The sequence below is a fragment of the Lethenteron reissneri genome, chromosome 42 (genome assembly GCF_015708825.2).
Source record: "Lethenteron reissneri isolate LAM-NWPU_2019-01 chromosome 42, ASM1570882v1, whole genome shotgun sequence".
Classification (NCBI taxonomy): Eukaryota; Metazoa; Chordata; class Hyperoartia; order Petromyzontiformes; family Petromyzontidae; genus Lethenteron; species Lethenteron reissneri.
The window spans coordinates 12,051,868-12,071,557 of record NC_083820.1 but is presented as its reverse complement, the minus strand read 5'-3'; the positions used below and the strand labels follow the sequence as shown (position 1 = coordinate 12,071,557).

The 19,690-nt window shown below is 47.8% G+C and overlaps 1 protein-coding gene across 2 annotated transcripts in view; it reads left to right on the top strand.

Moving 5' to 3' along the window:
- The window catches only part of LOC133353075 (regulating synaptic membrane exocytosis protein 1-like), a 74,754-nt gene that overhangs the window by 14,781 nt on the left and 40,283 nt on the right, over positions 1 to 19,690 (top strand). The window contains exons 5-8 of one of the 2 annotated variants that reach the window (XM_061569180.1): positions 341 to 1,061; positions 11,483 to 11,536; positions 17,633 to 17,697; positions 19,356 to 19,475. In XM_061569180.1, the coding sequence (XP_061425164.1) occupies positions 341 to 1,061; positions 11,483 to 11,536; positions 17,633 to 17,697; positions 19,356 to 19,475 (960 nt within the window). Of the gene's footprint in view, positions 1 to 340; positions 1,062 to 10,461; positions 10,942 to 11,482; positions 11,537 to 17,632; positions 17,698 to 19,355; positions 19,476 to 19,690 lie in introns of those variants that run through there. The other variant, XM_061569181.1, reaches the window with a different exon arrangement.

Genomic DNA, 19,690 nt, shown 5'->3' with positions numbered 1-19,690 from the left:
GCGCATGTTTAATTCATTTCTCTCCCTCGCTCTCTCTCTCTCTCCCTCTCTCTCGCCTGCTGAAAAATGAACTAATAAGAATGTTACACTATTAGAATACTCTTTTCTATTTATATTCGAAAGTAATTTATTTATTTTTAAATCATGCCACGCCTGCTAATCTATGCATTAACAGTTATTTTGGTCAATTTATTTTGTTCATAATAATGCTGACGTTTAAATTATTTTATATCCGTACCCTGCTCATTAGCCTGCCCACCTCCTCCTTGGCGCCACCCCCACTACCGCCAGTAGAACAGCAATGGAAGTAACATAGCCGATGCGTTCTTTGCACTACCAGGACTGGAAACGAAAGGATGCCCTGAGACATCAGCAGCAGCAGCAGCCGCAGGAGCCGCAGCCAGAAGCCGTCTACCGGCACGACCCCGGCAATGTTCACTTCCCTCCGGTGAGACTGCGGGCAGAGGAGGCTGGATTAAGGCACTCACCCATGGATTCTGCTCGATCCCGAAACAAGCACCGCTTCAGCGACCCGACGCCGCCGCCGCCGCACGGGGAGGCCCCGGAGGACCCTCGGCAGCCCCCGCAAGGCGACCGGCGCGACGTCTACGCCCGGCAGCAGGCGGCCGCCGACTACCGCGGCCGACGCTCCTACTCGGAGGAGAGGATCGAGCACCCGCTCTCGGCTCGCGGCAACCCGGCCCCCTTCAGAAACCCCAACCGCGGCAACCCTTCGACGGACCGGCAGAACCCGGGCGCCGCGGAGAGGGCGCCGGCGAGGGCGTCGGACGCGCGGGGGGCCCAGCAGGGCCACCCGGAGGGCGGCCCCCGCAAGGGCAAGCGGGGCAAGCCGGAGAGCGTCCTCCGCAACGACTCTCTCAGCTCCGACCAGTCCGAGTCCATGAGGCCCCCGCCGCCGCAGCCCAAGCCGCACCGCGCCAGGAAGGGGGGGCGCCGGCGGCAGAAGTCGGTGAGCAGCTCGGAGGAAGAGCTGGCGTCCACGCCCGAGTACAGCAGCTGTGAGGACGCGGAGGTCGAGAGCGAAGGCTTCGGCGACAGAGGTGGGGGCCACCCTTCATCTGCGTGTGTTTTTTTTCATTTGCCGTTGAGATTTGTTTTGATTTCGTCGGGGCTCGATTCGGCACGTCTCGTGCGGTTTGAGAGGGCGCCGTGATTCTAAGGCGATTTCACTTTCTGATGTCGGCGCTTTTTTTCGCCGCTACTCGGCGACTGCGAGCGCTGACGCGTCGACTCAAGTTTGCTACGCGAGCGCGAGCGGAGCGTTGTTGTGGTGTTCGCACCCGAGAGAGGGTGTGTGTGGCTGGCACGGAAGAAGGGATACTTCTGGTCGAGTGGATTGATAAAGCGTTTGCGTGCGAGGTGGAAGAGCGAGGGACGCGACCTGAATTGGGTCACTTCGTTTTACAAACACGTGATCCGAAGTGCGGCTGAAGGGTACGGGGTTAAGGAGGCGACGGCAGATTTGTCGCAGTGCTTCCGATGGAGGTGTTGCAAGAGATCCGTTTGAAGCCCGCTCGTACATCGGCAGGCGACGAACTAAACGCCGCGTGACAGAGTATGCGACATTCGGCATCTTGAGCGAGCAAGCGCTGTGGGAATAATTTGCGTCGTCGGCAAACTGGATAATTATGAGCATGCGGATGTTGAATACGCGGTGATATTTATCGTAATGCATTATACACTGCTGCCAAGTTAAATCCATTACATTATACAAGATGGTTGTTTATTAGTGCTCAATTGATTAAATGTTTTGGGCTATTAGGTTTGTCAGCTGTAAAGGACACGCGCTGGTTACACTATAGCAAACTGCAAACAATCTGCACAGTGCAGATTCATTTAAAACTTACAGCAATTACCACGAGCATTAATAATGCAAATAATGAGTCGTGTCAGAGCGGCGGAGTGGCGCCGTTCACGTGGCCCGCCGGCCTGTGCCTCGCAACTCACGGCCAAGTCTTCGGGTTGCATTGTCAGAAAGCAACCGTCCCATGGGACCAATTTTGCCGGTATCAAAGTATGAAAAATAAGAATAGGTTGCACTCTTGCAGGCAATACAACAGGTGTTAAGATGTTCAAACACCAAATAGATACATTTCGCAAGGAATCAAGCCTGCATTTGCCACACGTACTTCCCCGAGCTAGAAATGCTCTGACACGTGCATTGTCCTTGTACTGTTCGTCTGACACTGGCGAGACGAGGCCATAACGAAGGCTCCTGACTCTGGTGTAGGGCATTCAGTTTCAGAGACAATGCAGAGATTGTCAGAGCATGTTTGTTTGCATGTTCACCACAAATAGGTATTGTCAGAAAGGGTAAAACCTATTCTTATGTGTCATACTAAGCTCCTGTCCGTCACGAGCGTTCAACTGGTGAGGCCTATATCATCCGGAAGGTGGTTTAGGCCACACCAGTTTAACGCATACTACCCGATTGTTAATCCACTGCTGGATGAGGGCCTCCCCACACCTGCGAAAGGTCGTGGGGGTTGTTTGACCGTGCTTCAGCACGCTGGTCAGTGCGGGTCGGTGAAGGTGGAGAGCGTAGGAGTACAGTACAACGATGGTATTGCTTCCCACCACGTAGTACAGGCCCCCCAGCAGCCCACTGAAAATCTGTGTGTGAGGAGTGGTCACCCATCCAAGCACTATCCAGCCTCAACCTTGCTTAGCTTCTGCCAAAATCAGTGCGGAGGTCTCTTTAAGACCAGAGAATGTGTTTGAAAGTGCTTCACGGAGCATGGCAAAAACCCTCAGAGAGGTCGATTGGCATGACTCGAATGGGATGTCTATTGAGCTCGTTAAATGTTGCGATGTTGGATCACAACTTCATTCCAACAAGAGGCAGCCAAAGCAGGTTTTATTTCCACGCTGAGCGAGTGACACCTTTTGTTAACGGTACAAGTGCAGTTCTGCAATTGCCTGCTCATGCCGCTGCTGATGAAAGGGTCTGCACTAGAGGGAGCTCTCGTTGACTCCCTAGAGGGTATTTGCCTCCGCTTTCACGCTCGCCAGACATTCTGGAAGAGGTAAGACTACCCACCTTTCACTCAAATGTGACCGAACCCATCGACTAACTGTGCTGTACCAATCTATATTGCTTGGTGGACAGAAGTGGAATAGCAATAAAACAAACTTGCCCCATTATTTCAAATCCCTAGCGATGAGATTTACCTCTGGATTTCCAGCCAACATTGCCCGTGCCATGTTATCATCACGAATGCACCCCATACCGAGTGGGACCGCTATGTGGTCCCACCGTTGAGTACGGAGAGTTTCATATTGAGTTCCTGAAGAAGCTCCCAGCACGCGGAAATAAACGTCGGACATCGTAGTCGGACGACACGCGGCGGTACGAGCAGCAAACACGTGGCAGAGCCGCACGGCGCAAGCGGGAACATCTCCACGCCGGGGCGTCACGCCTTCCCGGACCTTCCCAGGCCCTCCGCGAGCTCTTCTCGACCCGGTGTCCCCGAGGTCGATTGTGAGAGGCCATCAAAGCCGGCGTAGCTGCCTCTGGGGGGGGGGGGGGGGGGGGGGGAAATCACATCACGTGCTCGTGCGCCCAGCTGCACACGCTCTTGCGAGACAGGCGGCACGAGTCTCCCTGTCACGTGCACGCTGTCATCTCGTTCATTGTTCCCGATTCGATTCAAGAGCCGATTATTTTGTCTCATTTAGACCGTCTTGTTTGTGTTACGTCTCACAGCTCCTCTTGTTGTTGTGCCTGCTACTGTCCCTGCAGAGTTGTAATCCCATCATAGATCAGAATTTCATCAAATCACAGGGCTTCCTTGTGTTTCAGTTCATGAATATTAAGGGTTGCCTCATCTTTAGCTTTTGTGCAGAGAGAATGTGTTCGGTTCGGGTTTATGAGTTAGGGACAGGATTATGGATTATGGTTCTGGTTTAGGGTTTAGGGGTTAATGATAGGGTTAGAGCCAGGATTATGGGTTAGAGAGAGAGATTAGAGTTCATAATTAGATTTCATGGGGTAATGTTTACGGATAGCGGGTTGTAGTTTAGCGGTTAGGGAGAAGGTTCAGGTTAGGGGCAGGAACAGCAGTAGGAAAGTGTATGAAATTGTGAAAGTAATAATCAGATTCATGCTATGAATCAATGCACCATTGCATGCCGTTTGCTCAGGTTATGTCCCATGCCACAGTTATGTTGGAGAATAATACGTGATCTTAGTTTCTGTAAGATATATATACATACCACTTGGTGTACAGCTGTTGGGGCACTTCACTTTGAACCTGGCTATGTGAATTTGATTCCCATTCACGGCGAACATCAGCGGTGAGTGATTCCCGGTCACGGCTAACATCAGTGGTGAGTGATATCCGCACCGTCCCTGGTCACACGCTTCTGAGACTCCCTCCTCGCCCCCTTCACTAACCTGCACTGACCAGTGTGGTGAAGTCTCGTTAAATGACCTCCGCAACAAACGTAGCACGCGGGGAGGGGCATTCATCCAGCAGTGAATTCACACATTTCTATACAAAAACACTATACAAGGTTTTCTTCATAGTTTAGTATTAAAAACGAAGGACTGGTTATTTAGGCAAATAGCCATGTCAACAAACTTTTGTGCGCATGTATCATTTTCACTCGTATGAAAGACCTTTTGTCCTGGCAAACTTCGGCTGGAAATTATAATTTAATGCATATTAAATATATACGGCAGGTTTACAGCCACGGGAGGAAGTCCATCAAATATGTAATACTGTATACCAAATTACACGCCAGCCATGTGTACACCCACCTTGACGTACAAGCCAGCCCACGCTGCTCACTAACAAGCAGTGCAAATACCTGGTGCATAAAATATATGAATTTCAATCAGTGATATTTTATTCATTTGGACATGTATATATTTTTTCCTTGAAAGATTCATGCTGACAACAGTCACTAATTTTTTGTTCAGTGGTAATACATGCATTTGTTGACCATCGCCCTGATGCATATAATAATAAAGTGGTAGTGTACACCCATATATAACTGCATTTGATGTTCCCGCTAAAGGCTAATTTTGTACAGCGCACGGCATCAGATGGTACTGAAGACAAAGCACACAAACCATGAACGTTTGCAACTTGCATCTTGAACTGAGATTCTACGTTTTAATGGCAGCTAAATTATTTCGATTTATAGTTGATTGTTGGGTTCGACCACAATGATCTGACCAAATCTACGTCGTAAGACCCTCCACCACCCGACACAGCCAAACGAATTAATTCGTCACGTGGACAAACCTTTATGTCGCCAAGTATTACTTAACAAATATTTTTTTGTCGGCGGTGTTTTACGCGCACCGCTCGCGTAGAGTGAAAACTACAACGTGGACGTGTCCGAAAGGTCGCCAAAAAATTATCCTCGTATCTGGCTTCACTTTACCCGTTTCATGTAAACGAGGCGACATTTGTTGGGCTGCCACTGGGGGACCCCCAATCACGCAGCTTGGCCCCCCAACGATGGCTCGATGCCAAATCACAAATGGGGAGAAATGACCGCTGTGAATGCACGCGCTTGGCACATTCTGTCTGTGCGGACGGGAGCTAAGGGTACGGTCGTGGTTGTCACCCCCTCGGCGCTATCTCTCAAATAAATGCCTCGTGTCATCTTACAGGTAGGCAAATAGAATGGCCCTTCCTCTCCGGCCGGGGGAAAGTATAGCCAAGCAGCAGCAGCGGCAAATTGGTATCCACTGCCGCCGTTACGCCGCGTGGACAATTGTCCGCACCTCGATCGGTGGAAACTCTCATTGCGGGTGCTAATGGCAGCGTCAACGTATGCGACATTCATTATAGGACGGGTTTTTACTCCAGCTGGGATATCTAATTATTTAAGTCATTGACTACTCAACAGATGATTGATTGGATCACTGGACGAATGGGATAACCAGAATATAATTGGGAAGGAAAAAATGAAACTCTCCCCTCTGTTTCCACGCGTGCCGCTTGACGGAAGGTGATGGGCATGGTTTGGGGATGGCATCAGCATTCAGCGTGTAACGTCGGGCGTGCCTTGTCGGGGGTCTCCTGCCTTCCGGTGGGGCAGCAGGGTGGTGCGGTGGCAACGCTCGCGCCCCACAGCAAGAAACCTCTGTGTTCGACTCCTGACTCGGGGGTGCCTTGCTGTGTGGAGTTTGTGTGTTCTCCCCTGGTTTACATGGTTCCCTCTGGGTTTTCCTGCATTCCCCCCATAACTAAAGACCTTGCGTAGCGCGACTCCGTAGAACACTGATTTGTTGTAGCCCTCTTTGTCCTGCAGAACATTATTATGAATAAAATTAAGGAAATTTAAAAAACATCCATAAAGTGCTGACGAGTAAGAGGCACGGGGCAGCAGCGCTGGACGAGGAAACGTCTCCGCCCCCTTCAATCGCTCCGCCAATCAGAGCGACGTGCGCTCTCGGCCAACCAGAGCCCAACCCCCACGATGCACGATTCGTCGATGCGATGACATCGATTTTATTATTAATATTTTTATTTCAATGTTAGCCAGGGTGAGAACTCATGAGACCAGGGTAGCGTCTCAGCCTCCACCTAAAAGAAACATCAACACATAAATGCAGACTGAGGGCATCGCTACGATCACGGAGGTCCTGACAGGTTTTCTCTAAAAATGACCCAGACTGGGAATGTAGCAGCAGCAGCTCCTCCAACCTCGTGTCCCTCCGCTGCCTCGTAGGGGGAGTAAGATGGAATGCACTCACGAGTCCAGCACATGATACTTTGTGATGTAATACAATAATAATTAATTAATTGTGAAATAACGTTTACCATCTGTATTATCAGCGATATTGCCGATACCCCAATGAAGCCCTCAAATATTGCTCATATGAAATAAATAACGCTGTCGGGAACGCATCCCCATACACTCAATGGTATAACGACCCCTTTTAGCGCCGATTCCACGAGTTGCCCACTTCTCCAGAAACAACGCATCTTGAGCGCTAAGCGAAGTCTGCCAGAAAATTGAAAAACGAATCCTCAAGTAACTCACGCGCGGTCATCACCGCCCTCTACTGGCAAACGAATGAATACCCACATGCGAGCTCACTTTGTGCCGCACAGGGACAGCTGCCAATAGGGGGCTCTGTGCTCTGAGATTTTTCACGAGAGTGCAGTATAAATGTGAGGTTTTATTTCCAACAAAGTAATCAGTTATAATTACCATTCAAATAATCAACGTAATTTACCGATTGTACCAGCACTAGTTTTTGGTAATGTCAGTTTACCCCGGGCTTGATTTCTCTGGGTCACTGGCAGACTACAGTAGAGCCGGAAAACAGATTTATCGAGGTGGTAAACAGCTCGGGGTGCGGTTGCTTGTCCACTCCACTGTTTGAATGTTGAACTTCTTTCGCACCGTGCGTCGCCAACCCTGCCCACTCCACAGCTGACCGAAGCACCCCGCCCCCCCCCCCGCCAGAGGGATCTACAGAGAGGCCCCCTCTAGAGAATTCACCCACGCTGGCCTGACGTGTTGGCCTAGTTGGGAGTGCCCACACGCGACCTGCCCACCGACTAACCGTGGTGCACACATGCCCAGAGGCGATGGCGGAAGTGGGGGGGGTGACAATCTTGTGTATTGTTTCCACTGCCGTGCCGGGGAATCCGACAGGCAGTGTGCTCACCATTGCACCGTAGCACACGTCCTCGTTACTGACGTGTCACTGTGTAGTTTTACACTGTGTGAAAGGCGTCTGCCTTGTGTGATTGTATTGCACGCGCGTGTGTGTGTGTGTCAAGGAGCGTGAGCGCAGCGGTTAGGGCGATGCGCTCCCCTAGGTCAACTCAGCCTCAAATCAGTACCGGGTGCAGTGTGTAAATATCAACGCTGGGGAGACAAAGGCGGCCGGGCGCGGTTTCTGGCCACCCATCCCCTCACGTGCCATGCTGGCCGTCATAGGTGCTGCTTGCTAACAGAACTTGCTCCAACATTCGGTTAAGGCTACACGGGGGATCTTTGTCCTGTATTTGTTTATCAAGCAGTCTTAGTTTACATAGACATATATTAACGTGTGATAATGACTTGTGCTAAGCTGCAAGGGGCATTGTGAATATTGATGGATTTTAAAGTTTTTTGCTGATGCTATTTTAAGACTAAATTCCACCATACAAAAGCGATGTTCACACAAATAAAATGGGATTTTTCACTCAATACGGCATCCTCCAGCTCAATAATGTTTCTCAATGTAGCATTTTCCAGTCAATATGTAGAGGCGTGATGATAAATTACCCATTCTGCACATTTTAATGGAGCCACTGCATTATTGTAATTTTTACAAATGCATAGCTTTGGAAACGATGTTGTGTGTGTACCATTTACACTCAATGTATGATTGCTATGTTTTTGTTTTACTCTCTGTATATGAAGTTTATTTTTACCTGGCTGCTTGTGTGCACTTGTAATGCATGCAGTCTATCAACGTGAACCATTACACTTGGGGTTTGTTTTCTGCAGTGTAATAATGATGATATACTCTATATTTGTTTTTACATTTTCAGCCACTGTAATACATTTAATAACACGTAACTAATTATAAGGGAAGGGATGCTTCCGAGAAATACGCCGTACAGGGAGATGGAGCGATTAAATCAGCTTCGTGTGCAGGTGCTAGGCAGATTACTAAATTGCAGGATCGCGAGAGAGGGGGAAACACTTTGGAAGGCGTTCATCTAACAGTGGATTGACCATGGCTGATGCTGCTTTCCGCTGCCGCTGATATTGATGGCGAAACACTTTGTTAACACACTGCAAGCGGAAAACAGAACCGGTCCACTTAAAATGATATTAGCCTGACCACGTATCACCGGCCTCTCCCCCATGTCCCCAGGGCCCCCACCCCACTGGACCCCCACCATTCCACGGCACTCTTGACCTTACCCATATGAAGGGTATTGTAAAGTTAAGAGGGTGATTGACAGTCTGCCTTACATCAAGCCCGATGTATAAGCACCGGACAGGCACATTTGTCTCGCTGCAGCGGAGTGATGCAGAAGCGTAAATTAGCCACTTCCAAAGCCCAGAGCCATTCCTTTCCACTGCAAAATAAAACTCGTTATTTCCCGGGGATAGAGCCCATCATTTTAGCACAAATCCGGAAATGAGCTGTTTGATGCATTTGCTTATTATTTTATATGGAAGTGCTGTGCATTGGCTCTTTATCATGTCTTAATACTTAATTAAACCCCCCGACTCAAACGTTGTTTGTGACCTCCAATCAAAATCAAAACCGACGTGTACTGAAATCGCATGCTGGTCCAGGTGACTCATTTGTTTACGATTGTCTCGGCATTTAAGCTCGGCGTAAGCAGCTAGCAGTGGGCATTAAAGAAATGTTCTTTTGAAATTGCGTGTGCGGTCAGCTTTTGGAAGCATCAACATTTTCCGCATGACGGGACACGGAAGGAATTTATGGAACACCGTGCCAATCAGCGTTACAGGAACGGCGACCCGGGCTCATGTCGAGAGCGGTGTTCTCTCAAAAGAAAAGGTTTTCGCGGCAGAGGAGTTGATGCAAATGCTCGTCTGTGTTTTCATGAGTAGCCGGAGTCTCTTACACAAAGTTACCATACATTTAATTCTCCACGAGACTGCCGTAGCAAGGGACAATTATACAAACGTTATGCACATTGCAGAGGTTGGAAATTAATAAGTGCGCCGCTAGATTTACGCGCCGATTCAAAACGTTCCGCTAATTAGATTTCTGCCGTATAATTTTTATGGCGCGTCAAATTCGCGTGCACGCTGCCCCATTCAACGGTGGACTGACACTGCCGCGTTAAGGAGGCGCACGCGGTAACAACACAACTAGGGACGGGGGGGGGGGGCATTTTTTCCAATGCGGCAGCTGTGACACAAATCGCCGCTGAGATGAAATACGGGCGACCGTAGGCAAGGCGCCCCCGTTCACGAGCACGGAGTAATTAATTGGTCTAAAAATTTCGCTCGCGATTCCAAAGATGAATAATCCAGCCCGCATTGTCGCTACATCACAGTCCCTCTCTGCCGCTAATGGTCCCTTCCCAAGTCAATTGCACGCCAGCTTTATCATCGCCTGCGTGACTGAGCGTGGAAAGGATGGGATGGTGGAGGAGCAGGAGGGAGAGGGAGGGGATGGTGGAGAAGGAAGAGGAGGGGATGGTGGTGGTGGAGGGAGTGAAGGAGCAGCCTTAAAAATATAACAAAAATAATTAAATATGAAAAAATCACAGAGAGCCTGTGCCTGAAGACCATAGCTGCGGCAGCCGTTAAAAGGCTCAGAGAAAAAAAAACCGGGAGGATCATGAATAATTAATGTGCTGATTGAATGGCACAGCCGTGCTCATTGTAACGAGGAGCGGCAGTACTGACTACGAGAATTCACGTCCTACCCTGGCCGTGTTGGGGGCGGGGGGGCAGTGGGGGTGTAGGGCACGCGTACAGCCGGCGACGGAGCCGATTTGATTTTTTTTTTACACTAGGGTATTGAATTTTAAGCGTCTTTTTTTCGCCCTTCTTCGTGCGCGGGTCCGCCAGTTATTGACACCGCAGGGTTGCGCCTACGTACAAAGCGCGCGCGCGCACGCACGTAGGCTACTGTCAGCTCCATGGCAGGCCTTGTGAAATGCTCCCCGGACTGCGGCGTGCTGACCTCAGCATCATCGGTTCTCGCGGCCATTCGCTTCGCAGTCTCTGAGAGGGAACGATGTTAGCTGCATCATCGGCGAGGACGCGCGAAAACCCTGCTGCTGCTACTGCTGCTGGCCAGATCCTCCGTCGCCGCCACCGCTCGCCGCTGCTGCTCTCATTCTCACATTTCATTTCCCGTGGAATTTTCCTCTGATGCGACGAAACCCGCCCGCCTGTGCGTCCGACCGCAAGCGATGTTTTCCGGCTTTATACAGCTGATCATAGACACGTTACACTCAGGTACAGTGGAACGGGGCGAGCCTGGGTGTGTGTGTGGACAGCGCCTGGTGCTGAAATGTGCTGTGGTATCGACATCGACGGATTTTAAATATTTTCATTTTTAAACTGTCGGATTCAGAATAGCTGTTACATTTATATTTGCGTATATAGTGTAGTCATAATATTGACGAGTGTTTATACACCTATTTAGTACACCGTGTTATATAATTTGCCGAATAGACTGCTCGGATAAATGCACGATTGAGCAACCGTTTTTAAATGCTGGATACGTCTTGCCGTGTATTTTTAGCCTGCCATTTGTAGGGACTGCTGAGGATGCCGTTTGTTAACATTCGCGGCGTGCGCTTCGCCCATGTGTTGTTGGCGTCGTCGTTGTTGTTTGATGCACCTCGTTATTTATGTCGCGCTTTGATGCATGTCGGGATTTAGAAGAAAAACAAAAGCCCAGTGTGCAGGGTGTGCATGCGGCTGTTGGGAGGATGCGATGTGATCCAATCTGTGTGCGCGCTGTGTTTTTTTCCCGGTCGGTATTTGCTTACAGCAGCCGTATTCCACCGCCAGCCGCTGCCATGTCCACCGTCTCCCGACTGCTGCGGTCAGTACAGCCCCCCTCCCCTTGCCTCTTTCTCAATAAGATTCTCAATGGCGTGTCTGTGAAGCAAACGCGCGCACGTACGGCGGCACGCCGTGCACCAGTCTAACGCAGCCGTACGGGCGCTACGCAGAAACGTCTGCGATAGGAGTCGCACTGGCGAGCAAGCGCTCGCTTGCAAACAGCTGCCGTGGACGTTGCTCTCTGTCATTCAGCTCTTGAGACGTTTGCGGCGAAGGCATCTCTGCGAATCGAGGCGTCGATTTGTACCAAATGGTTAATGAGAGATGCCTCAACGACTAGTCGCCCACTGCCCACGCTGTCTTGTTAGGTGTCTGTGCCTGATTGAGGTGTCTGGAAATCAATTGCAGCTGAAAATGCCACGTGACACGCGAGTGCTGTTTGACATGCAAAGTGAAACAGATGAGGCTGAACTCTTAGGAGATCTCAACACATGCATCAAATAAATATCTATAATAGGTGACGTTTCAGGAAATGGCCCTTCTTTATAGCATCACGCCTATTTCCCCAAACGGCACCTATTACATGCATTGTCCTTTTTATGGCAGAGTTATTGATGGACGTGTTGAGTGTTGGTTATGTGTGCTTGTGCCCCACTGCCAATGCAACAAAATCGGACTAAAATATTACGGTAATCAAAAACATAAACCAACATCCCAGCTCTACTTCTTAGCACGCCATTACATTCATAACGTTGGTCAGGACCCTTATTGGTTGTAATAATTTGAGCTACATTTTTAAATATGTAAATATTACGAGAAAAAAATAGAGGCTTCTCTAGCCACCATTTCAACTATATACTGTACAGAGGGCTTCATCAACAATGCAGCTGCAAAAGCGATAGGGGCCAGTGTCACGGTTTCAGATGTACATTTCAGGCTTAAACAAGTGGCAAATCGCGCGTGTAATTGTGAAGCGGATTTTTGCGTCGGCTTAGTTCGTCAACCAATTAGGAATTCTGTAATTCAGCTGGAAATCATCTGTCCACATTTATTAATAGCAGATAAATTCTCATAGTGTCACGGTGGTGTCGGATGTACTCGGACCAACTGTCTCCTCCATCCATGATGGGATGGCGATGATTTGTTTTCATTCATAACAAAGCCGTATTTTTATTCAACTGGAGATAATTACCTTCTAAATGACACGCCACGTGTATCATTGGGGTTCTTTTGAAATTTTGACGTCGAGGTTTTGAGTGATTTGTGGAACTGCCCTACAGCATTAAATTCATGTTGCTAAAGGTCTCTTGGGTATCGATGCAGCATGACTCGTGTAGTAACAGAGTTACCCGTGTTCAAATGTCTGCAAATGTTTTGCGGAACCACACTGCAAGATCACATTCCACGGCACACCCGATATCAAAACCTCTGAATTGATTTGAACGTGGTTCAACAATCCAGAAATATGACAATTCAATCCGACTCAAAATAACCCACGTTTCATGTTACATATGAGAGAGAAAAAAGTGTTTGAGGTCACTGTAGTCTGAGAGACTTGCTGTTCTTTCTGAATTCGACATTATTCTTATGCTGCCGTATAATAACAATGATATTATTTATGTATCCAGGAGAGCCTCGCTGAGCCTTACCACTGTGGTCTCGTAGGGTCCTGCATTTTAATGTTGGGCCTAATTCATTTTAAAGGGTTATTTTATCTGTACCCTTTTGTAAATCCACTGCTGGATTGCCATAAAGATATCGTCCTGAATGCTCAAATGGTAAGACTTACCATCTGGAAGAAGTATCTTAAAACAGACAGCTCGTTCGTCAGTCTGCTGCTGGGTGAGGGCCTCAAAACAACGTGAGAATCGAAGTGGGGTTGGGGGCTATGAGACCGTACTTCACCACGCTGGCCAGTGTAGTTTGGCATAGTCAGGGAGCGTAGATGTGGATGCATAGAGGTACAGTACAATGCGATTCTGTGCACTGCCATCTGTCGCCCACGAAGCGATCTCTTTGCACGTGGGAGGAATGAACACCCAAGGGATGGGAGCATGAGGGGAGAACGCGATAGGCCGAGGCTGTTGGTGAATGTGTACATACGTGGGAGATTGTGAAATGCAGTGTATTTGATTAAAGCTTGTAGCTACGGGGCTCAGGAATTAAAACAGGGATGGAAATCGATGCCATCACGAGCAATGCGATGTACGGGAGTTGGAGTGCATGGTGTAGTGTGGAATCATGCACAATACGTTGAACGAGACGATGGGAAGGTTTGTTAAATCCACCAGCAGGCCAAATGGGAGCACCACGGTCGACCAGCAGGTCACGTGTGGCGGCAGGATCACGTGGGGGTACTCCCACCTCTTCCGAGATGTGTGGTCAGTGTGGAAGAGTAGGCCGAGCACCATCTGGAGTGGCTCTCTGGAGCTATTTCTAGTGGTGGCCCTTCGCCAGCAGTGGTGCAGCCCTGCAATTGCTTTCCAGCAGCAAGCAACTGCAAGGGCTACACGTTTACCTTTTTTTACCATTAATATGTTGAATGCGAAACCTGTGCTTGGTTTTAGAAGAACGATTACAAATAGTTGTACACACCTTGTGCAGGACTGCTTGGCTGTTCTAAGCGAAGTAGGTGTTATTGTTGAGTCCGAAGGGAACCAAAACTCTTATTTATTTTTTATTTCTCAAGCAAAACCATGAGCTGGCTCTTTATTCCCCGTAGAAATCTGCAGGATGTTTTTGTGTGGGACTCCGTCCATTACGGTTTGCAGAACACTTTTGTATTTGGGCAGCTCGGGAGCTAGGTGGCATGTTTATGATAAGCGAGCATTCCACACGTGGAGCCATTGAGCCAGCCCCTCCCAGAGTGGCACGGATTCGGGGAACTAATTCGACTCCACGTGCCCCGTGACACCACGCACTCACAAATATTGCTGCCATATTTTTCCCATCACCAGCGAAAGTGGAGCGCGAGCTCCCATTCCCCTCCTAATGGATGATTACTTTGATAATCTCTCATCCCGCGAAATTACGTTCCCCCCCCCCCCCCCAAATTAAAAATGATGCTGCGCATCGGCAATGAAACTTGGAGGCTACTTCACATCATTCACTGCTGTGTGTCTACGCATTCATGTTTACGTGAACGTGTGAGTGAATGTGTGAGAATATATTCAGGTTAATGACATAATTCGAATCGATAAGAAACGTCAATGGGCTTGGGCAGGATATCTTGCTACCAGTGTGGTCAAGAATAATAACGGAGTGACAGCCGATGAACGGAATGCATCCGAGAGGACGGCCAGCGTGGACATGGAGTGATGAAACCAGTTCAGGTGCCGGGTGGATTGTTTGAGCGTGGGATCGCGAGAGGTGGCGGCGGCTTGGGAAGGCCGTCATCCAGCAGTGCATTGACAAAGTGCTTTAGATTCCTTGTGTGATTTTAACCAATTTGTATTTTTCTTGGCAAGTGCAGAAGCAATAATGTGTTACATAAAAAGCCACATCTCTCCTGCAATAAATATGTTCACAGAATGTTTACCTAATGCTATAATTTGTCCAGTAAACAATTTGGCTTACAACTACAGTGCTACGATAACCACTTAATCAGCTCCGATGTATGATCAGAATCATGCACATTTTATCGGATATAAGAATATACCGGCCATTTATTAAGGTTTATTTTAAAATCAGATATTTGCATTACAAGCACGATAACACATGCTATGAAAGTAACGTAAATTACATTAAAAGGTTTTAAAATGTTTCTAGATTGGAATATTCCATAGCCATCCTTTTAAACCACCATTTCTCCAGTTCATGAAGGCATCTACTCCATCAACACACTATTATGCCCTCTGTTCTGATAAATGATTGTTCATTTGCCTATTAACAAACCAGCAGTTCAACCGAGGTGTGCAATAATTCACTGAACATCATACATAGGACGAATGAACAACATATCAATATTCATATTAACAACTCATATTAACACAGCACTTTTAATACTGTATGTATTAATACTAAAAACAATTGTCAGTGGTGAAAATGGATAGTCAATATTTTTTAAAATCTAGTTCTAACACCACGCTCGCTATGAAGTATTAGGTGCAGTACAGCTCTAGAAGAAACAGGGGTGAAGTTGGGCACTGCGAAACCAACAATGTGAGTTTGATTCCTGGCTACAGCGAACATCAGTGGCGAGTGACATTTGAACCGGGTCTGGTCTCCCAGGTGCCTTGACCAACCTGCACCTCACCAGCTCAGAGAAGTTTGGTCAAACAACCCCCAAGACTGACAATCTCGCAGTGGATTGACAAAGTACAGTAAATTACAATTAATTGTACAGCACAGCTATACACTCAAACATAATGTAGTAGTCTACGAAGTATAATGAACAATAACAAGCCAATCAATTTGTAAGGGCTGAGGTCATAGTTCACAGTGATGGTGCATTTCTATTCCATCCACTGCACCGACAATAGGTTTGTGGTGTACCCATTTATCACGCGTTCCAATCGCGTCCTCACTGGTATCTACTTTACTAGCAGATCGACGGTGGATTGTTGCTTCACAGGATCGTGAGGGATGGCAACGGCTTGGGGAGGCCATCATCCAGCAGTGAATTTATCACGGTCAATGATGATGGTGATAATGAACTGTGATGCTACCGAGTAAAATAAAACAACTGTGTTGTACGACACTGCCGTTGACAACTGTGCATATGCACTCAGCACAAAATCTCATTCCTCACTAACACTTACCTCAAAAGGAATGAAAACAAATATTTAATTGGGGACGTTTTTGACAGTGGCCTTCTGCACAGCGCATCGATGCCCAACTGGAGCAAGCAAGCTCCGTTTATCGGCTGTTAACACGTCCGAGCGCTTAACCAGGGAGGAAAGAATTTGGCTTGTGGAATTAACATCGAAAAGTCATAACTCATAAATGCAAAGGCACTCCAGGTTCTGAATAAGTGTTGGTGCTGAATAATTTCACATATCCATTGATTACACCGCATACTGCAGATAATTGCCTCCGCGTGGTCAATACGCGTAATATGTGTGCGAGGTGAGTAATGGATGAACAATCTTCCAATGATAATCGGTGGGAATTTACAATCCATACTCGCCTTGATGTTTGATTTGGAATTGCGGTATTTTATGTTGCGCACAATCCAGCGCAGGTTTTGCTTCTCCACGATCGTGAGCTAGCGGGAGGCTCGGAGAGACAGCAGAGTTTAAAAGGGAATGAGAGATCTTTCATGTTGCTCTTTATTCTTGAGGGACACAGCCTAGTTCTTAATGCTACCTTGAATAACCATCCAAATGACTTCTTTCTAAAGGGGCCCGGCACACAGAGGCAGTCGTACGCCGGGCATGACTGCTGCTTACATAATGGGAGCGACCGTCTCCGTAATGGAAATATTACAAATCGCTCTTAAAACCACTGGCCATGCAGCCAGGACACACTTTTGTGAGCGTCCGGAATTATTTCGCGAGAGGCAAGGCGCGCGAAACGAGCCGGACGGTAAATAGAGGATAATGTAAGCAGTCCGGTGTGGTTATGGCTTATCAATTTAAATATTGACAAAATAATGTTTAATTTGTGTTACTTATAAGTATTGCATTAATGCACAAATTACAGTTTGCCTGAATCCTGCTCCAGATTTACTAATGTTAATTTTGGTAACAGGAAAAGTAAAATAATGAATAATCTAAATAATTAATAATCTAATTACTAGTCCCTCACGTTGTCTTGAGTCCGTGTGCCCGAGCATCATTCGATACCACGAGAGGTGGCGACTGTTTAGAGCTATCACGTTGTCTCTATGGCGAATGCAAGCGGATTATGTGCTAACACACTTCTTAATTAAGGTTATTTTAAAAAATACTGTTATTGGCGATGTAAAGATGTTGTTACAATGCAAGTGTTGTTATCTCAGGTGATGAGATGTTTGTTCTGATCCCATGGACTACCCAAACCGTTAGATTATCAGAGATAAGTCACATTTCTTGCACGTATCGTTCAAACTTAGACTGTAAGCATGATTGGGCTGAACACGTCCTTTTGAATGGCTTGTCCTCTTGTGAGTGTACGTGTATTTATCGTTCTGTATGTGATACTGTTTTGCTCTTAGGCAACCTGGATTACTACTGGCTTGAGCACTCCTCCTGGCACAACGATGGGTCCTCTACTCCGGCGGTGAGCTCAGCACCAGTCTCTCCACATCGCACACACGCCGCTCTAATGCCACCATCACTAGAGGTGGCCTATCCGGTGAAGCCGCCGATCGCCCTCGTGATTAACGGCTCGGTTCCTCGACCAATTAGATAATGCGGAAAACGTCGCACCTCTTTCCCCGCGTGTTGCGGTGTCCCTGTACATCGCAAGTGTCATTGTATCGGGTGGTGAAGGCTCAGCCCTGCAACTGCTTGCATGCGCCGCTGCTGGCACAAAAGCCCTTCCAAGTAACACCTCGAGAGTATATTTTTGCCTACTCTTCCACGCTGTGCAGACGTCTTGGGACGAGGTGGTAGTACCCACACTTTACCACGTGACCTACGTATCGACTAACAGCGGTGTATTCTGTTCATCCTGCAATGTGACGGCTCTCACCCTTACAGCACACACTGCCGTCATTTGCAAATCTGTATAATGTTCAGTATTCTTTTTTGTAAATGGCGATTTAAGAAAAGGTGTCTCATAGCGTTCATATAGAAATGCATAAACCTTTATCAGACATCTGATGGATTTGATGGGCTGCAGTGTCCCTTTTGAAAGATACGTTAAGTGATTACTTGTCACCGTGTTTATTTCCGGGGGTTGCATCCTGAAGCGTAACATCCAGAGCGATGGCTCAGCAGTAACATTTACACACCCCACATGCGGCGCTTGCAGCCTTTTGTTTTCAAATCTAGCGGAGACCAAATTTGCTTGCCCTGACAAATTCCCAATTCAGGTGGGAAAATTCAGTGCACATTTTGTTTTATTGACACGTTGAGCATTTACTGCCGGTTCTTTGCAGACTGGGCGAGAATTCCCAGCTGAGCTTTTCCAATTAATTCTGACGAGAAAAGCCGGAGCCTTACAAAATCTCAACATTGTTTTGTCGTGAAACTGTTTTCTTTTTTAATCTTAACAGCTAGGTATGTTGAGTATTGGTGTACTCTTACCCTCTGTAACCCACACACTTAAAGCTAAAGAATCTTCCTTTATGCCATGGGGGCAAGTGCTGGCACATTATGGGACCGCTCAAAATAGCTGGTGGTGGTGTAATGGTTAGCACACCGGACTTGTGATTCACAGGTCACTCGTTATATTCAATCGCCTGGCATGGCAGTTGACAAATGGGAAAGTTTCTTCATATTCCCTGCCTCTGTCCATCCAGCGGTATTAATAGGTTAACGACATCGGGAGGTCGTGTGGTGTAGTGACCTGTGGATACTCTTACGCGTCTGACCAGTGTGAAAGAATCGTCCAAAATACCCTCCTGGTGGAGGCCCTTCTACCAGCAGTGGTGCGAGCGAGAACATTGCAGGGCTGCACCTTTGTCTTTTACTCGCTACCCATGTCATGTCGGATTGATCTAGCATTGGCCTACATCAGATACATATACTAATTGCCACTTAAGTGCGTGAACAGGATTCAGACCAGACTTATGGTAATTGTAGCACATTCCTTTAATCGCTCTGTCCCCTCCACACACAAACACAGAGAAGGCGAAGTCTTCGAACGTCTGGACTGCTCTTTGCCGCGTGCATTTAAGCATAACGAGCGTTTACATCAACCAAAAAGCAATCGATGTGCACAACTCGTTAAGAGCGGGTTTGCCTGAATGTTTCTTCTCGGTTTAATTTTAGCAACCAGTGACCTGGCAGCCGTCCAATGAAGGCGACCGTCTAATTGGCAAGATCGTTCTCAACAAAACGCTCACCGGGAGCGCGATGCCCAAGGATTCGGGAGCTTTGCTGGGACTCAAGGTAAGCAAACGGTCGCACTTTGAGCGGAAGAGTGGTGGCAATACCTACTGAGCACTGCAATAATGCAGCATTTGTGTTTCTGTAGATCCCTAAGCTTGGCTTGACTATATATAATCATTTCAAATTGTTAAATGCACAGAGGCACGAGGAACCACAGACAAGCAGGCAGGCAGCTACGTGATGAGCTGATACCAACAATTTCCCAAACTCGGAGG